This window comes from Neopelma chrysocephalum, unplaced genomic scaffold, assembly GCF_003984885.1.
Source record: "Neopelma chrysocephalum unplaced genomic scaffold, ASM398488v2 Primary Assembly neopelma1_60, whole genome shotgun sequence".
In the NCBI taxonomy this organism is placed as follows: domain Eukaryota; kingdom Metazoa; phylum Chordata; class Aves; order Passeriformes; family Pipridae; genus Neopelma; species Neopelma chrysocephalum.
In genome coordinates, this window is record NW_020897715.1 from 7,170,500 (window position 1) to 7,192,242 (window position 21,743).

The 21,743-nt window shown below is 38.2% G+C and overlaps 1 protein-coding gene across 4 annotated transcripts in view; it reads left to right on the top strand.

The window, feature by feature from the left end:
• GUCA1C (guanylate cyclase activator 1C) overlaps window positions 1–21,743 on the top strand; it is a 44,333-nt gene that overhangs the window by 5,094 nt on the left and 17,496 nt on the right. For 2 of the 4 annotated variants that reach the window (XM_027681507.1, XM_027681508.1), the window contains exon 3: window positions 3,566–3,735. The exons of 1 other annotated variant lie outside the window; for it this stretch is intronic. In XM_027681507.1, the coding sequence (XP_027537308.1) occupies window positions 3,580–3,735 (156 nt within the window). In that variant the 5' untranslated portion in view covers window positions 3,566–3,579. Of the gene's footprint in view, window positions 1–3,516; window positions 3,736–21,743 lie in introns of those variants that run through there. One more of the 4 variants, XM_027681505.1, reaches the window with a different exon arrangement.

Genomic DNA, 21,743 nt, shown 5'->3' on the forward strand with positions numbered 1-21,743 from the left:
CAATAACCTTGAGTCCCCACTACTACATATGAAGGTGCAAGTACATCTAACTATTACATATGAAGATCTGGTACAGTGCTGAGAGATTCCACGTGACCTGGATGGGTTTATCAAATCATATTCAGTGGAAAATAAGCACATAGTGTGTCTTTGATATAGACACTACTCAGGCAATAGGTTTCTGTGTGCAAGTGTTGATGCTGGATTAAAGTCTATAGAATTAAATTCTGGTTTTTACTCTGATGTATCATTTCAGCTTCTTCTTTCCATACCTCATGTTTATGGCAGAATTTAATATAAAAAATTTTTATCCTTTCTTGAAATGCCTTACATTCTCAAAGTCCTGCCAGTCTCTCTGCTACCAGTTTCTTTGCTTCTTCCAGTTGCCTTTCCTCCCCTTTGTATCACATTGCCTACAGAGCCACAATGCAATTTCTTCTCTACTTTTGCATTCTCCCTCATTTTACTTCTAGACTTTGCTTGGAGGGTAATATACATGAAGAAATGTAATGTCCAGCTAACCTGGATGTGGAGATGCAATAAATCTGAGAAAACTGTGCTTTAAATAGAGAAGTAACTTCTCCTGAGTGAAAGTGAGGATTTTAAATGGCTAAAAAGAACAGTGTTGCCAGCATAGCCCTTCTAATCTGTGTGAACTTCATCACTATAATCCCTCAGTAAAGCTATTCTAATAGGAACGTGGCCAACAAAAATTCCTTTACAAGCAGTTTCTTCTCCTACTTGCACTTAATTCTAACTTACATGTTTCCATTTTATTCTGGGTTATTGCACTGCTTCTTTAAATATTCTGGCTGTTTTCTCTTACTTCTTTTTTAATTACAACCTTTGTTGATAAGCATCTCATGCTTGTTCATATGCTTATTTTGTCAAATGCTTCAGTGTAAAATTTAAGGGTTTTTTTTCAGATTCATCAAATAGGTAATTTACAATAGCTTGATGACTATCTTGAAGAGTTATTTCAGTAAATGTAGATTTTTCTGACATTTTAACCTTGTCTTCCAGAAGATCAATCACAGTAGAGTTAGGAGAGTCTTCCATGCCATATGAAAGAAATATGCATGTTTTTAAGGAATGAGATGGGACTGAGATGGCATAGATTTTGATACTTGCATTTATGCTGTTGCTTTTTTCAGAAGAATGTTTGAAAATTAAAACATACAAAAAATTATTGCAGACCCCTGTATTTACCAAAAAAAAAAAATCATCTATAGCTCCTGAAACTTATGTTCAAACCTTTGATTTTTTTCTTTTGAATACTGCTATTATTTCAGGGGATCAGGGAAAGGAAGTTTGAGTAACAACTGAGTTTTTTAAAACTCCCTCTTTTCACTGAACTAACAATTTGGTTGATATACACTGGAAAATTCTGTGATGGCATTTCCAGTTCCTAGCTACTGAAAATTTAGATTTGATGAACAATAAAAGGCTGAAGATTGACACTCCAAGCTACCTTTCTTTTGCTTGCTGTTCTTGGTTATTATAAATACAGCATTCTTTCCCTGGGAGTGATATTTCGAAGTGGAGTGTTTACAAATACCACTTCACATGTTTCATTTTTATTCTGGTTTAATCAGTATATCATATAGAAAATCCCTGCTGCTTCTCAGTGTTGAAGGTCTTGATCTTATAACTGACAGCACATTAGGGCATCATTGTTGCTCTGGGGAATCTGTTGAAAGCGGTGCAAGGGAAGACTAGAGATTAGAAAAAATCACCTTTTAGTGATAGCTATAGTATATGTCACTGTTGAAGTCCTCCAGTGCGCTTCTTTCCCCCTTCTTTCCCTCCTCAGCAGCATTGCCCTGACTGGCTGCACACTCTAGTTTATGCAGTGTGGTTACGAATATGTTTTGAAAGTCTGTTCCAGTGACAGTCCAGCTTGTTGTCCTTTTGCAGTGAAGGCTTATACCCATTTCTGAGAATACCTTGCAATTCTTATCTTACATAATTAGCATGTCACAGCTCTTTGTTTGCCTAAAGAATTCAACTGATTTCAAAATGTCCACGTGAACCTGTGTGCCACGGCACAGAGCCTGCCCTAAACTTCATGCAGTGTGAGCATCTTGCCCATCTGGCTATGCCACCCTCACTGCTCATACCCCACAGGTGCACCACCGCTCATCCCTTTGGCACCCGTAAAACAGGTGTCGTGACATGTCCAACAGCAGCGTTCAGTTCCTTTGCAGCTTTAAGATCAAATTTGTCTCTCGCGACCGTTGACGCGGCTTTTGCAACTGAACCAGCATGAACCTCGGCCCAGAGGAAAATTCATCCCCTGCAGCTGCACAGCACCCCAGGGCAGCCAGACTGTGCAGAGAAATGCTGCTCAGGTGGTGCTCTCTGTCCTTTTGTGATGCACCACGGGAGTACCGCTGGTGAGACAGCGCCTTTGCAGTGGGTTGAAGCATAACAGTTGTATTTTAACATTCTACCACAACTACTGCATGCCACAGTATGCACTGTAATGCTTAAAGCTGTAAAACTGTACAGTGCTATGTACCACAATACAGCACAGATGTTATGGCACTACAAGTTTCCACAAACAATTTGAATCAGCAGAAATAGCAGTTCAGCACCCCTTCTACTGCTGGTCACCCTTTTCCACCCATGTTTTATCTGTTCTCCTCTAGAACCCAAAGTTTTGTGAGACCAGGCAATGCAAAAATGTAAATAATGTTGTCCAAAGCTAACTATATTTATTAGTATTCAGCCTATACTTATTAGTATTCAAAAGTATTCAAAGTTTATTCAATTCAAGCTTTTGCCTGGATCTGTTCTTATACTTTTTCCCAAATGCAACTACAAACATTCATGCTGGCCTAAGGGAAGGGAAAGGATGGGATTGAATGAGCAGTGGCAGTGGGGGAGCAATTTTTAGGACATTAGCTTACAGAAGACTGAGATGCTTGTAGAACTGCTGTCTAAAGACAATGGCAAGTTTTTTGTGCTTAGCGTACAGCTATTTTCAGTTTTTTCAAGTTATCCAAGTCAAATTGTGTTGCAGTTTTGATTTTTGAGGTAAGATTTGGATCAGGGTACATACAGAAGTAATAAAAATGAAAAGTTATTTACCACAAGGCAGCTGCACAAAACGCATTCAAGTATTAAAATGGGGTAGAAGTTTCAGTTAAAACTTCGTGAATTACTAAAATGAAGGTTTAGAAACTACTCTGAATATTTCTAGATGTTGCCCTTTCAATATCCATCCAGTTTAAATGATTTTAGCACGACGGGTGCCAATGCAAGATATAATGCAATGGTATAATCAGTTCATCTGAGGCTCTGCAGACTGACTGTGCACAAAGATTGTAATCAGCTGATAAAACCATGGGGCACTAAAACTGGCCGCCAGTAATCTTGCTAAGGTGCTATATTTACTTAGTCTATTCTGGTAGCGATCTGTAAGAGGTTTAAAGTAGCTCTCGAAGGCAGAGTTGGTGTTTGAATGATCATTGTTTGGAAGCAAGAATCAGCATTTGGATGAATAGATACTGAAAAAAGTTACCTGGTATGTTTGATGCAATGGGTGCTGCTGGATCAGCAGATGACATTAATGCTATGGAAATTCACCACTGGTACACAAAATTTATGAAGGAGTGCCCATCTGGACAACTTTGTCTACATGAATTTAAACATGTCCTGGATCTACACGGACTTACTCCGGAAGCTAACAGCTATGTTGAACAAGTATTTCACACCTTTGACATGAATAAGGTAAGAATTCATTCCTGACTTCCTGGCTTTCTTGTGGCTGTATCATTTGATGCACTCAGCAATGTGTCTCAGAGAGCTGGCAATGTTCCCTACTCAGAAATAATGAAAGTGATTCACAGGTGATGCAATAGAAAATTATGAGCAGATAAACATGAGTGGCAGGCAAACAATTTCGAATGCTCTGTTCCCCGTACATTTTGCCAACTTGCAAGTTGCATAGTTATTCTAATACATGCTGATTGTTTCTCATCTTTGAAAGCGAGATTTTTATGATTATTTCCAGTGTACATTAATAATTGAAATTTTTATTTATATAACTGCTTGAAAAGTCTTTCTAAGGCAGTAAGTTGGTTTGGTTGGATTCATAGGTATTAATGTTTTAAGATTATGCAACCTAGACACCATATGATTTCTTCTGTTGCTGGATTCATTCTGAGCACCTTCTGCAGCTTAATTCAATCCCCCTTTTCCAGACACTTCTGTCTGCTTTAGATCCATCATCCCAATTTTACTGCTTAACATTCTAGGTCATCCTAAAGATACATCCAGCAGCTGTTAGCTGCATTGCTGTCTTATGTTCTTCATACTCGGTGTTCCTACAGGTTCCTTCTAGCCACAAGACTCATCCACAAGACTGTGCCTTGTTATTTTCCCCTTAAGCCAAAGTTATCACTTTCTATCAAATGCTACTAAAGAAGTGAAGAGTCATCTGTAATTCCTACAAAAGTATTTGTTCTTGGCTAAAATAAGGTTTAGGCTGAATTATCAATACTACAAACTCAGCTTTCAGATAATAGACCAGATAAGCCCACTATGGTATTAAAAAATTATTTTAAAAAAATAATAAAGCGTTAGTGTTCTCTACCCATATAATTTATCTCAAAGAGTTCAGATATGTTAAGGAGAATGTGTTATTACACTACACAAATTACTTTAGTGATAGGTTAAAACTGGTCCAAATAGTAGCCAAAACTACTCCAGACAGTTTCCAGTTCCAGAAATGGCCTTTCTGTTCTTCATTATGGAAATAATTATATTTGTTTCAGAAAATGCTGAGAGTATAAGGTACCTCATGTGCTCTTACATCCAACATTAAATTTCTTGTATGGTGCCCAGCAGACTAAGAATTCCCAGAGTGACTACCTCTGTTACACCATTTTTTTGTTGTGCGTATTTCCACACACACCTTCACGTCCAATTCAGCTTGATTTTTTGGATTTATGTGATTCTTTCTTGCATAATCTTCAAGGACTGTTCCTATAAAATCAGGCTCATTGCGTGCTCTTTTCTTCCCCCCACCAATTACCAGATGGTTAAACATACCGGAATTTGATTAAGTAGCATCACCTAACTCAATAAACATGCTAATTACAGATCATGAGCAAACTTCCAGTCCACAGACATGGAACCTGACTGACAGAAATTGTCAGCTTGCTGTGTTCTTTTCAATTAATAAATCAATGCGCTAAGCTCCATAGAAAAATTTTATCAATGCTAACCTTGGACAACACCCTTGGATGCTGTCTGAGCTCATCTGGGATCTTTTCCAGTTTAGCTCTAAAGTGTACTGCAAAAAACCCTTGACACACCAGTGCTCTCGAAATTATTCGGAAATACTTACAAAATTTATTTTAGACAAACAGTTTCAAAGCAACTACTGACTTGAGGACATTTCAGAAAGTTAAGCCTGCAGCTGGTTTTAGTTATTTTTCAGAAAACTGGACCATGAAATAAACACTTCCTGAAATCAGGCTTCTGTCAAGAAGACAGTGTAGCAGGGCAGGGCTGACCACAGGCACAGGGAGATTGAGCCCTTGCCAAGATGAGACAACCGAGGGTTTGGAGGGAGAGGAAGAAAGTAAGTAGCCTTCAAACAGTTTTGTGCCAACAGAAAAGCCTGGGAGAACTTGTCACTACTGCTGATACTGGTCTCTATATTTGGAAAATATCTATTGTACTCAGCAAATAGTGCATCCAGTACAGGCGGATAGCACAGATTAAACCAGATAGCAACCTTCAGGGCACAGATGCTTTTCAGCTTGCCCCATTCAGATTTCTCCACAATTTGTAGTCTTTGCAATACTATTTGAAATCAAAATTGTAAGAGTTTTCTTCACTTGTTTATATTACCTGTTTATATTACTTGTTTATATGTACATTGAGAATGCACATATAAACTGTTTATTCTAACAGTTGAAATGTTACAGTTGTGAAGAATACTTATTTAGTATTTAAAAGGTTATTTCAGAGTACCTTTTTCTAAGGAAAAACCAATTTGCAAATGCAGCTAGTAACTTCTATGAAGACAAGCTTTATATGCACCTGAGACATGTCTCAATGGAGAAAGAGCTCCAAACCAAAAAGGTAGTGAGCTTTGGGGGTCTTGAAGGTTTGGGTTTTGGTTTTTGTTATTGTTTTTTAATGGGACAGTGTCTTTTGGTTCATTAGTTTTTGACAAGTTACCAATTACAGGGCCCTTCCCCCACTATAAGGAGCTTAGCACCCAGGGAGCAGTTTGCTCAATTTATCTGATGAACATTAAGATATATGCCTTAAACTTTTCAGGTTATATACACACCAGAGTTTGACTCTTACTACCAATCAATCTCTCATCCCCTTCTCCAGTTTCCCCATAATTTTTTAATGAATTGGCATATTTCAACCCAATTTCAAAGAGTAGACATTTCGGTTTATTAGTTCCTAATGTTTTCATAAAATTTGGCAGCTGCATAGCAGGGACACACCCAGGATGAATGCCCCACTCATGCAAGATTCAGCTTTTATTCCTTGTTTAGGGCAACAGTTGGCTGGCAAAATGATCAGGCAATTGTTTCCTTTTGGCTGGTGAGGATATAGGGAGGAGCTGGGGCACCAGGATATGAGGATTTAGGGGACAAAAGACATAGTTTGTGCTAATCTAGGCTTTTGTTTTTCTGTTCCCAGAAGGGCTTGTTTAATTAATGTTACATTTTAGACAGGAAAAGATGTTTCAATTTTTTATCCGTCTGGAAGTCTTCCCACAATTTTAATGAAATTTAACAATGATTTGTCCTTTAGGGCTTCATAAAATCCACTATAAAACTGCTTATGCTAGGTTTATAACCTCATTATTTAATAATGAGCTCCCACTAAATATCGGATATTCATTTCCAGTTTTGCAAGATATTGTAACAATCGTCCATTAGCTACTGTAATCTTAGGCATAGATTTTATTGTGTATTTTCTTAATTGAGCTGTTGCTGAGCTGTAGCAATAGGACTAGGCAAAGTTATTTAGAAGGCAGAACAGGAATGGCACATTTAGAATTGTTAAATACACAAGATTGTATAGTCTATATCCATTTGTAGATGGAAATAAAATGAAGGATGTGGCATCCACTCCCAGATAAAAGACTGGCAAGTTGTAATATTTGTCCAGTCTATTTGTATAATTTACTCATTGGAAAGGCTTAAACACTTAGAGAAATAAATCAAGTGAACTGGAATATTTTACCTGAATGTTTTACTTTTTCCTTTTTAATAATAGAAAAAATTTATTTTTTTATGAAATGGTAACAGTCTAATTTTTAATGAAATGAGAACAGTATAACTACATGATTCAGGTACAATATATAACATCTAGATAAGCTGTAGCTCAGTTTTTTTCTTCTCTTACCTTGAATAAAGTTTCGTGAAAGCCTCACTGAAAACCCTGTGGCAAACAAGAACCAGGACCTCTCAAGCCACATGCCAGGATTTCATAAGCCTCCCCTTTGGGATTCACACTGCGTCTGTTTAGTTTGATATGATGTGTATATTTATCTGTTGTAATTTATGTTTCCTGTGAAGTCATTCTGTTGGGCTTCAGGCTGGCTTAGGGGACTGGTTTACGTAAGAAGAAGAATGAGCTGTTGGCATACCAGCTTGCCAAGAGTAACCCATTTGGGATTTTTATGTCTTGGCACTGGCTTTCTCAGTAACAGTATCTTCATATTGTTCTTGATCATTCTGACTACATCGACACTCCTAACAAGAGCATGGCTTATGTGCAGTGCAATCAAAAAAGCATTTGTCTTCTGGATTCTGCTCTTAATACAAAAATCCAGCTCAAGACTCCTTTTTCATGCTTAGCAGAGACTAAGGATATTATTTCAAGATGACTCAGCTCCTTTCAAGTTAGATGTACCAAGTCTCTCTGCCCTGCTTTATACATCAGTGGGATAACAATCTATCTGATTTAGTCAGTGGAAACTAACTCTTTCTTAGCAGAAAAAACAGATTGTGAAAAAACCTACACATAAATCAGGGTTCTGAAATGGCATAACATGTAGAGATGTAAAAAGTTATTATCATTCAGACTGTCTTGCCCACAGCAGTGCAATTATATTTTGAAGTTGAAAATTGCAAGGTTAATTTTCTTTTGTTTTCTTCCCCACCCCTCTACACCCTTCCAAATTCTATGTGTTATTTTTATTCTGCTGGAGGATCAGATTTTTTCTGCTGCCATGATGGTAAAAATTGTTGCCAGATCTTTGATGTTAGTGGATGAGAAAAAGAATTTGGGATCTAATTTCTTGCAGCATGCATTTGGCATTTAGGAAGTGAGATTCCAAGGAAACAGACTTTGGCATCTGCAAGCTTCTCCCTGAACCTGGAATTGCTCAAGGTGCCTCCGTCATCTTCCAGCTTCTATGATACTGAAAGTGTCATGCTTTAAATATTCAAATTTCTATCTCTGTATTATCTGAAAATCCATCACTGAGACTGTGAACAGAACGAACAGAACATATGCGTTAAGTGGATTATGCAAATGAAGAATTATGATTACTTTTTAGTGCCTCCCCATGCTCTTACTGTTTCAGAATTATATACATAAGGACACATTCCTAGTTCTTTTTAACCTTAGGATTATATCAAAAGTGCTTATCCTATGCTTAGTTTAGATAGGATGTTAAATCAAAGTATGTAGTTTAAATTGTAGAGTCATGAGGAATCTATTCTCAGTGAAAAGTCCCCTTCTTGAATTTCACTAGTTCCTATTCACATCCTTTCTTCAGATTCTCTTGTGTGAGTTTCAGCACTGCTTATATTTAAATAACCTGATATTTTCTGTGAGAGATGATCAGAACATTTTTTTTCAATGCTAATGATACTGTATGGTCTGTTTGTACATTATTTTCCTTCATCTGGATGAATACTTACCGGCAGAGTCACCAGAGTCACCAAACACATCACTACTATTTTGCAGGATTTATGATTATGATTCTTCCTGTTTTCCAAGGGGTTGAATGCAAAGTCCTCCAAGCAAAGCACAGCAACACCATTTCACAGTTTGGGAAGCATTCAAATTCATCTTACTGCATTTTTAGTGCAAAGCATTTTGAGTCTAGTAAGAGTGCCAAGGCTGCAAACCTGACACAGGCTCTTACAAACATGAGCACTAATGTCATGTTTTGTCTTCAAGAGAATCCCTGCAAAAGCAGGTTGAGCCCTGAGAACATGTCAAGTTCACTCCAGACGGAGAAGGACCCACCTATTGACAAGCTCTTCAAAACTTTACTAAGTGAATTTGTTTTCTTGTAGATGGGGCTGGATGAGAGTCTTAAAACCCTCATGTTCTCCCTTTCACTACTGAAAGGTTGTGTGAATATCGTTGTCTTCCCCCTCCATTTTAAAAATTACTTTCCCTGCCATTTCCAAAGCAAGATGGAAATAAATGTTCAAGGAGTGGAAGGAGGAAACAGCGTCTCATCCCTTCTTTGTACATTAATTGAAAACATCGTGGAACTGAAATGCAAGTTGCAGAGAAAAAGTGTTGAAAAGATAGTTAAAATCTTAACAAGAGATTCATTCTCCATCAGAAACAGAGTTGGTACTTGGACAAAAGCAACACGGGGAAAAAATATGTTTGTTTGCTCCGCTGCAGTGAGAGGGAGAGGAGGCTGGCAGTGGCAGTCACAAGACCCAGCCCCTCAGGGTGTCTCTCTGCAGGGCCTGTCACTCCACTGGACCAGAAAAGCACTCGAACGGGGATTACTAGACAGAAATATCTTTAGCAACCACAACCAGCCCTTGTCTTTCGAACTTGGGCCACTAGGAGATGCTCAGTGTCTGCTCAGTTTGGGAAAGACTTCAGGCACCCAGAAAAGAAACATCTCCAATCAAAACAACGGTACCTAATTAGGGAAGACAACCTCGCTTTTTAATTAAATGTTTGCTGATGACTCTATTGGCTTGGGTTTCCCTTTTCCAAAGTGCTTAACTCAGTGGATTTGATTGCTAGTAGTGGGGGCAGGGGGGAGAAAACAAAAAGGAAAAAAAAAAAGAAGGATGCTTTAATATCAAAATTTATTCCAAATACCTGTGCTGTGGTAGGTAGATAAAAACAGGAAGCTGGGATTTAGAGTTGTTTAAGGATCTACATGTAATATTATTAAGTGGAAAAATCCAATTTGTCTAAGATGAAATCCTTCATGAAAATAGCCTGTGGCATCAAAATGTTGTTGGGGCAGGGTCAATTTGGAGATAGTACCCTCAACATGAAGATTTTTGGGGACCCCTCCTTCAGTTTATCAGCATGCAAAAGTTCAGGGATTTCTTTCCTTCTTATTTCTTCCAGTTGAAGCCAGGACATTTTGTTGACCTCTCAAATCTTCCCTGCATGAGAGGCCTCTTTCCCATCATTTCTATTAAGACCACTGAAAAATAACATTTTAACCATGGATTGCTACTCTCACTTGCAGTTCCCTGATGTTCACCTGGCAAGGTGCAGCCCAAGCTCTTGCCAATCATGAGTTCAGGAAAATCAGTGAATTTGCAATAGCTACAAAAACAAAGTATTCCTGACTTTTCCTCCTGTCAAAGGAGGATGCACCTTTTTGGCAACTAGAAACCTTGATGAACAGATTCAGCAGTGGGCCCTCATTGTGTTAAGTCTTGAACTCCAAATGAAAAATGTAAAGTTGGTATCTCAGAGTTCTTCCCATAATCATTAAAACTAAAACAACTGCTCTACAAATGGTTCTGTGGGAAGTATAAGACTTATTTCATTATGCATGGTCTGCTCGTTATTTAAAGATACTGGTGCACTGTAGCATATGTGGCGAACAACACTGACAAAATCACGTCTGTAATTGGCTTAATGACCAAAAAACCATCTTAAACTACACTGTTCTCAACTAAGATAAGAACAATTGACTATCTCATCACCAGGACACGTATCATTGAGGTAGATTCATAATCCCCATGTCAGGAATAATCAAGCAGTAGTACAAAAAGAAATCAGACATAATAGGCTCCTATAGATATATTTTTAAATGGTCACTGCCTTTTTTTTCAGTTTAAAATCCATATGCAAACTCAAAGGGTTCATTGTTTGTAGAACTACAGAAGCAGGCACACAAGGAATGTGGCTGTGAACTAGCAAAGCTGTGCCAGTGCTTGATCAGTGTTTTCAGCGAGAGAATAATTAAGCAATTGTGTGTCCCACAATGGTGCCAGGGTTGAAATACCACAGAAATTAGCAATGACCTCTCTTTTCCCCATCCCCATGCTTGAGTTAGCAAGAATTTGGTGAGTCCTGTCACCTCAGGCAGACAAATTAGGGGTTGCGTACTACTACAAATTTGCCTCATTGGGGTAAAAGTTGTCTGGTGTATGAGGGAGAGGAAAGCAATCCTTAAAAGCAAGCTACATTCTGATGAAGATAGGAGAAGGAAAGGCCAGCTCGGTCCTCCTCCTTTTGTAATATGCATAGGAGGAGAAATGTGGAATTGAGAAGCTACACACTCATTCAAATAGTTAGAAAACTGTAGAGTGGTCCATAGAGAGAAGATGGTGATTGTTGAGACCTCACAGCTGGGGTCTTAAAAAAAATCCCAAACAACAAAAACCCACAAAAACCTCAAACTGTTAAAGCCTTCATAGGTAAATTTTCTGAATAGGATAGGCTGTTCTAGTTCTTCCTGGAGGATAACCTCCTCTTTCCACAATTTTTTATGTTGTCCGGATGACTCACTTGGGCTGCCTAGGTAGTCCCTCTGGAAACACCCCACCCAGGTCTGCCTTAGCTGGGAGGTAGGTTGCATCTACCTTAAGAGACATAAATGATCACTGAAGTTGGCTACAGATGATGATTAGCCACATGCCTGTGGGAAGCTGGCAAGGTAGTTAATAGAGGGAGATGGAAGGAAACTGTGCTCTAAAGATGGCTAGTCAGGGACATGGGAATGCTTTCTCTGGTCCTGCCCACACAGCTCCCCTCTGTAGCTGAAATGAGCAGTGGCAGATCTCCATATACACTCAGCACCAGTAGGATCCAGCATCTGATTGCAGTGGAGTTCTGGGAAGAAAGGGAATGGAGAAAGAGAGAAATGGGGCAAAATCCAGAAGCGTGACCTGAGTCACAGAGGAGAGAGAAATGGCATTTTTTCAGAGCAAACACAACATAGAAATTACCAAGTAAGGAAAAAGGAAGTGGGGCTGGACTGAGCTGGACAGATGCAAAAAGTTAATTGCAAAGGTGACACAAATTTAGATAAAAGCCTGTGGATTAGCTTTTTATGCAAATGCATTTAAAACTTGGAACTTCAACCACTAGCAGCTCTCTTTTTTGTCTCACACTTCAAGCAGGTATCATTCAGCTGAATCTACCGGAGTTTCACAACACAGAGATGTGATATCTGCTGCCTACAGCCGAGTTACTTCTGTTTTCACAATACCCAAGAGAAAGAGAATGTCATCTTTACTATTTTATTTTTCTGCTTTTTTATGTATCAAGGGAGTTCCTGATCATCCTGCTGGGAAGCTTTGTTTTGTTGTGATGTGCTTTTTTAAAAAGGCTCAACTTCTCCTTTCAAACGCTATCAAAAGACTACCTTTTTTTCCTTGTAAAGAAATCTGAATTACATCATCACTTCCAAAACTGAGATATTTTATACCATTACCAGAGCAGAACTAAGGAATGTGATTTTTTTTTTCCTTATTGTTCCCAACAGAAAGAGTTTTGCAGTGTGCATTTCCTGTGTGCCCATGTTCTTGCAGTTTAGCAACAGTCTGTCCCTGAAGCAGCAATCTTTATTATGGGACTGTCATTTTCAGTGCAAGTGCATAGTCCCACTGTTGCCTGTTTGTATCTTTTTCTTAATTCCCAGAATATTGTACAGACTCCAGAAAGCTTCTTGGCATCTCAATAGATACTGTATTTTTATCTTCATCTTTTAGAATCAATTTAGTTTGGTACAGATATTTCATTGGGAATTGCTTCACTGGGCTTCCTATATACAAACTAGTCTCTATACCCATTGTTTCAGCATTCTGTGAAATGGTTTTGCTATATTAATTTATTCAGTTCAGCTCCACATTGTTATCAATTTTTCTATTTTTATTTATAAAAGTAGAAATGCTCCAATGCTTTTGGCTTCTGGAACAAGTGATTTCCATGGAATTTCTACTATCTCAGCACAGGCTTTGTCTGCGAGTTTATCAAGTGCTGTCAAACTACACAGCAGGTTATAAATTTTACTCTTTTTGTGCTCCATAAAACTCACCTTTCTTTTTATGTCAGCTGTTATATTAGCTATTATATACTGTTCCAGTCCCCTATGAGGGGTGAGGGATGCTGTGAGAATAAACTATAAATGAGATCATTTTCTACCCAGGCAGTTTTGCTGTCTTTTACATGTACTTTAATTATTCTTATTAAGCTAAAACAATTCTGAAAACAGGTATTACTTTAAAAGCATTCAAACTTTAACTTAACATTCTCTTAGAAGTCTTTTACCAGAATCTACAAAACCTGACAAAAATCCAACTTCTAAGGCCCTATCTTTAAGGCAACACAGTAATTTTTCATGTGCCTCACTCACCATAGGTATATTTTCCCAAGACTTGCTATTTGGAAGCAACTAGAAGAAGGAGTGTGTGGGGTTTTTTCAGGGGGAGAGAAGAGGAAGGGGAGAGGGATCAGTATATGTGAGCAACTCCCAAGTTCCCTGTGCCTAAGTGGAATCCTGTGAATAGTGTTTGCACAAGATCATGGGAAGAGATGAGAGAGATTTGCCCAAGTGAAAGAAGTGAAAGAGATAAAAGATGACTAGCACTGGGTGACTTATTGATGGACAGTTCTTAACCTACTCACATCACATTCCTGATACCCTGTTGTCTTGGTTTCAGCTGGGATAGAGTTCATTTTCTTCCTAGTAGCTGGTACAATGCTGTGTTTTGGATTTAGCAGGAGAGCAATATTGATAGCACATTGATGATTTGGTTGTTGCTATGTAGTGTTTATCCTAAGTCAAGGACTTTTCAGTGTCTCGTGCTCTGCCAGTAAGGAGGTGCACAAGAAGCTGGGAGGGACCTTAGCCAGGACAGTTGAACCAAACTGGCCAAAGGGATATTCCATACCATAGAATGTCAGGCTCAGTATATAAACTAAGGGGAGTTGGCTGGTAGGGGCCCACTGCCGCTCAGGGATGAGCTGAACATTGATCAGTGGGTAGAGAGCTAATGTATTTTACATCACTTGTTTTTTTTGGGGGGGTTATTCCTTTCTTGCATTATTATTATCATTATTCACTTTATTTTAGTTCAATTATTAAACTGTTCTTAACCCACAAGTTTTACCTTTTTTTTCCTATTTTCCTCCCCATCCCACCAGGGCTGGGGACAGGAGTGAAAGTGAGAGCAGAGCTTCCTGGTGCTTAGTTGCCAGCTGGTCTTAAACCACACCACCTGTCTTTCTCTGGTGTTTGACACAAGGACTGGTTATTTCTTTAAGAGCAGGGCATGATGGCTGAAGGAGAAAATTCAGGATTATTGTCAGACTGTTCATCCCTAAGAGGTTTGTCTGCTTATTTCCTTTCCCGTCCCTTGTCCTCACATCCTCTTCATTTACCCTCGCTGCTCCAGACAGCACTCATCTGCAGAAAAGATGCCTGTGTGGGATTTGTTTTCACTCTCCCTCAGTCACTGGGATCACACAGAAGCTCTAGGGCTGGCACATGGTCTCTGGGGGAAAGGCAACACTCCAGATACCCAGTTTGCTCTGTTTTTTGCCTACTAAACCAGTCAGTGTTTGTATTTTTCTGTTTAATCCTCAGAAGTTCATGGGCACCTGAGGAGTGTTCAAGCGTTCTTACTTGTCTGCCACATTTTGAAGTATGCAATATTAAACTTAATGATGTCCTTGTGGAGACAGCTGTAGCACAGACTACTAAGAGTATGGGAGTCCTTCTCAAAAACTGACCTGATCTTATAAGGTATTTATTGTTCTCTGGCTGAAGTCAGGCTGGAGGACAGTTGCTGTTTTTCCTGGGCACTCACCACCTCACAGGACTTTCCTCTTTAACTCCACGGTATGATTATAAATGAAAAGGATGAGTGACAGTGTCTTTTTTTCTGCATCACTAACATCCTATATTTTTACACTGGTATTTACAGCTCCAAATTTCTTTGTCCTGTAGTAATACTCCTGAGCCACTCTTCTCCTTGTATAAAAGCTAATCAGTACAGAAGTATTACTGATACTTAACCCCTTCCTTGAACTTCCAGAGGAAGAAGGAATTCAGCTCCTGAAAATATAAATAAAAAGCACTGACCAATAGCAACGAAACCTTTTTTAATTCATGTATCAGACTAAGTTGATTCCTGTGAAAGAAGTTACAGTAAAAGATTTCCACTCAGTTTCTGTCACGAGGCTGGTGACCAAAATTGTGTGTTGTATCTAGGAACCCATGCTGAGAGGGAGGAAATAGGGTGCAATTGCATATAAATACCAGATACCACAGAGCATGTTTATGATAAAAAGTACCTCAGAAGAAGTTCAAAGGGCTCAATTTTTGGAAAGGCTTAATACACTTAAAACAAAGAGGATGTAATAATGGGCATTTTCCACCCTTATTTACAGCAAAAATCATAGCTATCCCTTACAGGCAATCTAGGATTAGACTCAGGTATTGCTAATTGTTTGTCTCCTCATTTTTCTTTTCATAACATGCATGTTTGTAGTCAATGGGAGAGTGGTGAACTACAATTTGAGCATGGTGGTCTTTGCTTCTACTTGAGCCAGATTGTGAAATCCCATCTATTTTAGAACTGGGCATTAAAGGTAATCTCTCACAAGCACCGATAGGCGCTAAATAAAAATAGAAACTTATCACTGTAAGATGTTTAACGTGACCATTTAAAAGCTGTATTAGCCTGAGTTGTGGTCATAAACAAGACTGAACCTGGCAGACAGAAATGTGAATAGAGACAGTTTCTCTGTAATAACATGGGCGCCCAAGAATCTATACCAAAAGATGCCCCTGCTCAGATGCACCATTATTACAGCAAATTTATGAGAGAATGTCCATCTGGGTTGCTTAGTCTGCATGAATTCAAGAGACTTTTGGATATTCAGGGGACGGATCCACAGGTTGATCTATACGTTAAACGAGTGTTTGACATCTTTGATCTGAACCACGTAAGCCTTCTTTTCCTTATTTATTTTTTATCTCATACTATTTCTTTGTTTGTGAGTTGTAGCCTGCAGGGTCTTCTTTGTGCTCTGCTCCCAAAACTGCTATTGTGGACAGGGTTGTCATTATGGTGTACTAGAGGTGAAGAAGCGGGACTGTGATGTGAGGGCTTGGAACAGGACTTTTGTTGGTACTTTTCAGGGGCACTTAAAAAATGTCAAGAAACAATTCTGAAAATGAGATGTAATTTCCAGCTCACTGGTTATTCTTCTATCCATTACTTATCCTGTGCTTGTATATAAGCATATGAAAACATTGTTGTGCTCAAAGTTACTAGGTTCTTACAACAATGTTAGACAGAGGGGAAATATGGTCTGCACTTAACTGAAGATGAAGTGCAAGGTAGATAAATGGATTTTCCCAAAGTACTATATTGAACCTGCGGCAGAGAGGAAAATGTAACTCAGATGAGGTGATCGCACACAGCGTACAAGTTAGAAGACAAAACAGACTACTGAATGAAGAGATCAAGTAGTTTCTCCAGGCTGTATTTCTAACTTAGCCTCCCTCCTACTGCAATAACTGCTTGTGATTGCGATCAGCTCTCTGTAATGTAGCTGGCTCCCACGCAGACAACATGTATTTTCCTTAGCTGAAGACATGGTCATCTGGTACTTCCCTGTAGCACCTTACACTAGATGTAGAAGACCTTAGTCTATGTGGCTGTGGAGGGAAAGAGCATTTGCTCACCTTTAGTTGCTGTGGCAGTGGCCAAACACATTTAACATAGGAACCATATGCTAATTGTTGCTTCTCTGTCTGGTGTTACAGAGCTGTGTCGCCCTGCTCTGCAGGCAGTCATCACTCAGGTAGATCACTAACCTGTGAGCATTTGTAAAGGTGTGTTAGGTTTTTAGAGGATCAACCTGGCTAGGGAAGGATGTCAGACAAACAAAACTAAAACTGGTTTATTCAAGACACAAAAAAAACCCCAGAAAGGAATAATTTAAGATGTAAGATTTATATCCTGGGCTCACAACAGCTTTTTACAGAGCTTTACAGGTCTGTTGTATTTTAATCTCTATTCAGTACAATGATTATATTCCTGTTGCCATATAACCTTTTTCTTTTTCTAGCATTGTTAACACTGTTCTGTTTTCTTAGTTTTTTTTTTCCTTTATTACCGCAACTAATGACCACTATGTTTCAGGAATACCTTTAGAAACAACCAGCATCAATCAAACACTTTTCAAGTACAGGGCTGTGATGATTTTTATTTAATTAAGCTGAGAATAAAGTAGCAAAGTCCAGCTTCTCAGGGCAGGAAAAAAGGAGTGGTTTATGTTGTTGATGAGGTAAAATACGATGATCTCTTTATTCTGTGCACTCACTTTTTGTCCTATAACCTTTCTACAGCTTTTTCTCCTCCCTAGGACTTTGGGCAAAAATGTAGACTTTGATCCTGAAAAATGCTTTTTAGTTAAGTACAGTTGAAGAGTGGTCAATGGATGGCTGACTGGGAGTATCACACGGTGGGCTCTGAAATGGCAGCTATGATTGTACAAAGGGGACAATATTCTTCCTTGACATTATGTAGAACATTTAGGCACTATACAGTATTATACAGATGATAACCTTTCATCTCGAAGCCACAGAAATTAACGGATGTAAGTGGTTGCAAGCACGACGCACAAATTCAGAAATAATTTGGACATTTGAGCTTTTGCTTACATGCAGTTCCTTCAGTACTATAACAACTTCTCCAGCAAGTAGATTAGAATTTTGTTTCCTTTGCTACTGTATTCTTGTCTGGTTTTTGCTTTCTAATAAAGGGGTCACTATTCCAGTGAGTGGCAAAGTATGCAAAATTTCTTGATAGAAATTATTTCCTTCCTCTTAATAATACCCTTCATATAGAAGTGCTGTTAGACAGCTACCATAGTCACAGTCATAGAATATTCTGAACAAACTTGAACCTTCTCCCATGCTTTCTCCAGCTACTTTTTGTAGATATATGAGCTGATTTTCTTCCTTTTCTAACCATGGTTTAATAGTGAGGGTTTACTGTTTAAAATTGTTATGACTTCTATTGCTTAAGCTTATCATAAAAGCATATAGTTTAGGGACTAGTTAACGGTTGATCTAAATCTAAAGAAACTCATAATGGAAAACTTGAGTCATTTAATATGGTCTTCTGCTCTCAGTATAAAAGATACTTTTCTCATGTAAGCTTCCGTTTCCTCAAAATAGGAATCTGCTCAGAAAGCTCTGCTATATAGGGTTAGCCCTGAGATTAATCTACAATTCCTGTTATAACAGCCTAATACCTCTTGAGTTAAGCTGGGGAGATCCATGCTTGGAGGTATTCCATCATAGAATAAAATGATAAAACACTCATGGAAATGTGCATAGACTTTCTCCTCTGTGTTTCATGTATGCCCAGTTAAAAATCTCTAGCATGTAAGGTGTAGAATATTAACATGCATCATGCAATGCCAATGGGACTGTGGCAAGGGGAGGTAATTACAGTTGTGAATTGCATTTCACCTCCTCATTAGCCTTCCTGCTTCCAGCTGAAGCCTGCTACAGACATCCTTCTCCTTCTTAGGATTGTTATTTAAAAAGAAAACAACTTCCCAGTAAACTGAAAATAGCTAAAAAGGAATTATGGCAGCACAGTAAGGTTTTTTTACAATTTGTGATAGGTTGAAAGATCAGTCAAAACTTGCTTCACTCAAGCCATCCAGATAAATACCAACAGGAATTTAGTTGCAAGCCAAGCCTTATCATTCCCTGTATTTCTTTAGATTGGAGATTTCCCCACTCATGCAAATTACTATGGCCAGTGGACGTATGACAGGGAAGGGAACATCTTCACAGGGCAATTCAACACCATGCAGAGATTGAGGTCAGCTCTGGTCTTGGCAGCAGGCAGATCGCGTGAGCTCAGAGCATTGCACTAACCAACCATGCCAAAATGCTGCTGTGGTGGTATGGCTTCTTGGACTCAGCTCCTGTGCTTATATGTGTCAGAGCATAGGACTGTACAGGGAATCACACCTCTGGCTCAACAGAGTGCACTTGTTCAATATACAAAGGCTATTTCCAGTCGGGGCCTGTTTCTATGGGAGGTTAAGGCAATGCCCTAAAAGTTTTTCTTCTCAGGAATGTACTAAATAAATGCTGACCATTTCTGGTGTGTCTCTTGTGCAGATCACCAGCAGATATGTAATTAAATGACCTTATACACCAAGTACACAGATGTCTTCAATTTTTCGATATTTCTTAAAAACAAGGGCTATGTGTGAAGACTTTTCAGCCCTCATTTGACCTCTGTGGAATGTTTTGCTAATAATTAAACAAACAAACAAGCAAACAAGTATGCTAACAAAGTTTGAAAGTTGTTTTCTTCATCATTCTTAGCGGCACTGAAAAATAAAGATGCTGAATGTTCAGAACTGTAATTGCAAAGTTAACTTTCCTGGAGATTATCACAAGTAGTGCAGGAGGTAGCATTTCAGCAAACATTTTTATTGATGACTCATACATTAATACTTGTAAGCATTATTTATATAATGACATTGGCAGTATAATAAATGGTAGGTTTATCTTCTGCCACAGCTTTCCAATGAAAACCTTCAAAAATAATATGTTTATTAAAATACGAGTGCATTCAAATTAATTTTTTAAAGGACCTCCTTTATTAGATTTTAAAAGAGTCCCTCTTCAGGGAAAAATTATTTCAGTCTTCTTCACCCTTAAGCTGTTTGTAATACAAAAATGATAAATCTGCAAGCACATACAAATAAATTTAATTCTTCCTACTTTGTTTATTACCTCTGCATCTCAGTCCTCACATAATGTCATGCAGTCCTAGTTCATGCATCCTACCAATGAATTTTAGAGGGGAAACAGCTATGTTTATCTAAAATACCTCAGCAGTTGCCAAGTATACTGATGTATATTTGGGTATATACTGATGTATATATGAGAATATATATCGTATTTCAGAGTGATTATATCTGTCAAAATGAGGTTCCATTGATGTTAAAGGAGAAAACATATCTAGGAAAATAATATCTGGTGTATCCATAATATAGTTGGAAGTGTTAGTTGATCCTAAGCAGAACTAAGGAAAAATTCTATAGTCGGCACTGCTACTATTTAACACTTATTCTAAAATACCTTCTTTCTTTAAATCAGAAACCCAGTTCGTTGTCATTCACTCTCACTGGCTTGCAGATAGGTTTTGCCACTACTAAAAATAAAAACTGAATACTGTGATAATTGATTGATTGTGTTCTTACGATCTGTGAAGGACAAAATTTGCATAGCCATTTAACATGAAGATACCTACTGAAAATGGGATGTGCTATTGTAGTTCTCTTACTGCTTCTTTTCTCTTTAATTGAAACTACTTACAGGAATATCTGCCAGTTGCTTTGTAAGAAAATCGGATTTTAAAAGGTAGGATTACTGTGAAGAGCAAAGAAGATTAATAGGTATGCGGCACTGAAGGAAAATTATGCAAGTTCAAGGATTTTCTGTTAATATTTATAAAGCATTGGACAGACCACAAACACTATTTTTTGCTAAACTTCGTATGCAGAGATAAAGTTGGTAGATGCACAAAAATGGACACTCCCCAGCAGTTTTAAAAATCTTTAGATAAGGCACCAGTTGATGTCAATCTTTAATCATTTTTCTAGCTTGTGCTTTTCATTTAAAATTTAAAGTAGTTCTCTGATAAAATAGAGTTCATCTGACATAATTATGCAGATTAGAATGATAAAAAATATTTTAAAAGGAATCAATGTTAAAATATAAAGTTTAAAAGGGCTGTTTGATGTAGAACAGATAATAAGGAAAGCAAAAATGTGTCACTTCAATAGATCTTCGTTGTGTGTCAAAATGACTATAGGGCAATGTAAACTAAATCTCAGGCTACCTTTTTTTTTCCTGAAGAATAATTGTTTCCCTTCACTCCATGTGCTTTGCACAATCCTGACAAGTGTTGGGAGGTAGACTATCTTTCCTTTTTTTTTATCCTAGCTCCTTCGCCACTGTCCTGCTGTGTCTTTATAGTTTAGATTTTCAGATAGACTTTTCATCACCCGATTTTGTGTTCTGGATATAAATAGATGTTATCTTTGGTTATAGGGGTATGAATGTGATTAGCCAAGTACATCTTCTTTGGTGTTGTAGTAGAAGGACATGAGAGTCATTTGGCCATGAAATTCTCTGTGAAAGCAGTGGCTGCACCTCATATTCCATGAAAAGCATGAAAATGTTCACAGAAAGATGTGATATTTCTCAGAGGTGTTTTGTCGATTATTGTAACTTATTCTTCATTTGACTTTCAGTTGTTTTCTCCCTCCACTTTTTCCCTCTTCTTAAGAATTGTGAGAGACAGAAGAATATTAATTTCATTTATATGAGGCAATTGGTCTAGAGATTCTAGTGAAGACTTTATTTTGTTAAAGATTGACATGACCCAACTTCGCAAGAGTAAGCTGGTGCTATGTGTTAGCTGCCTTCCACATATTCACAGAAGGTAGGAAGAGCCTTTAAA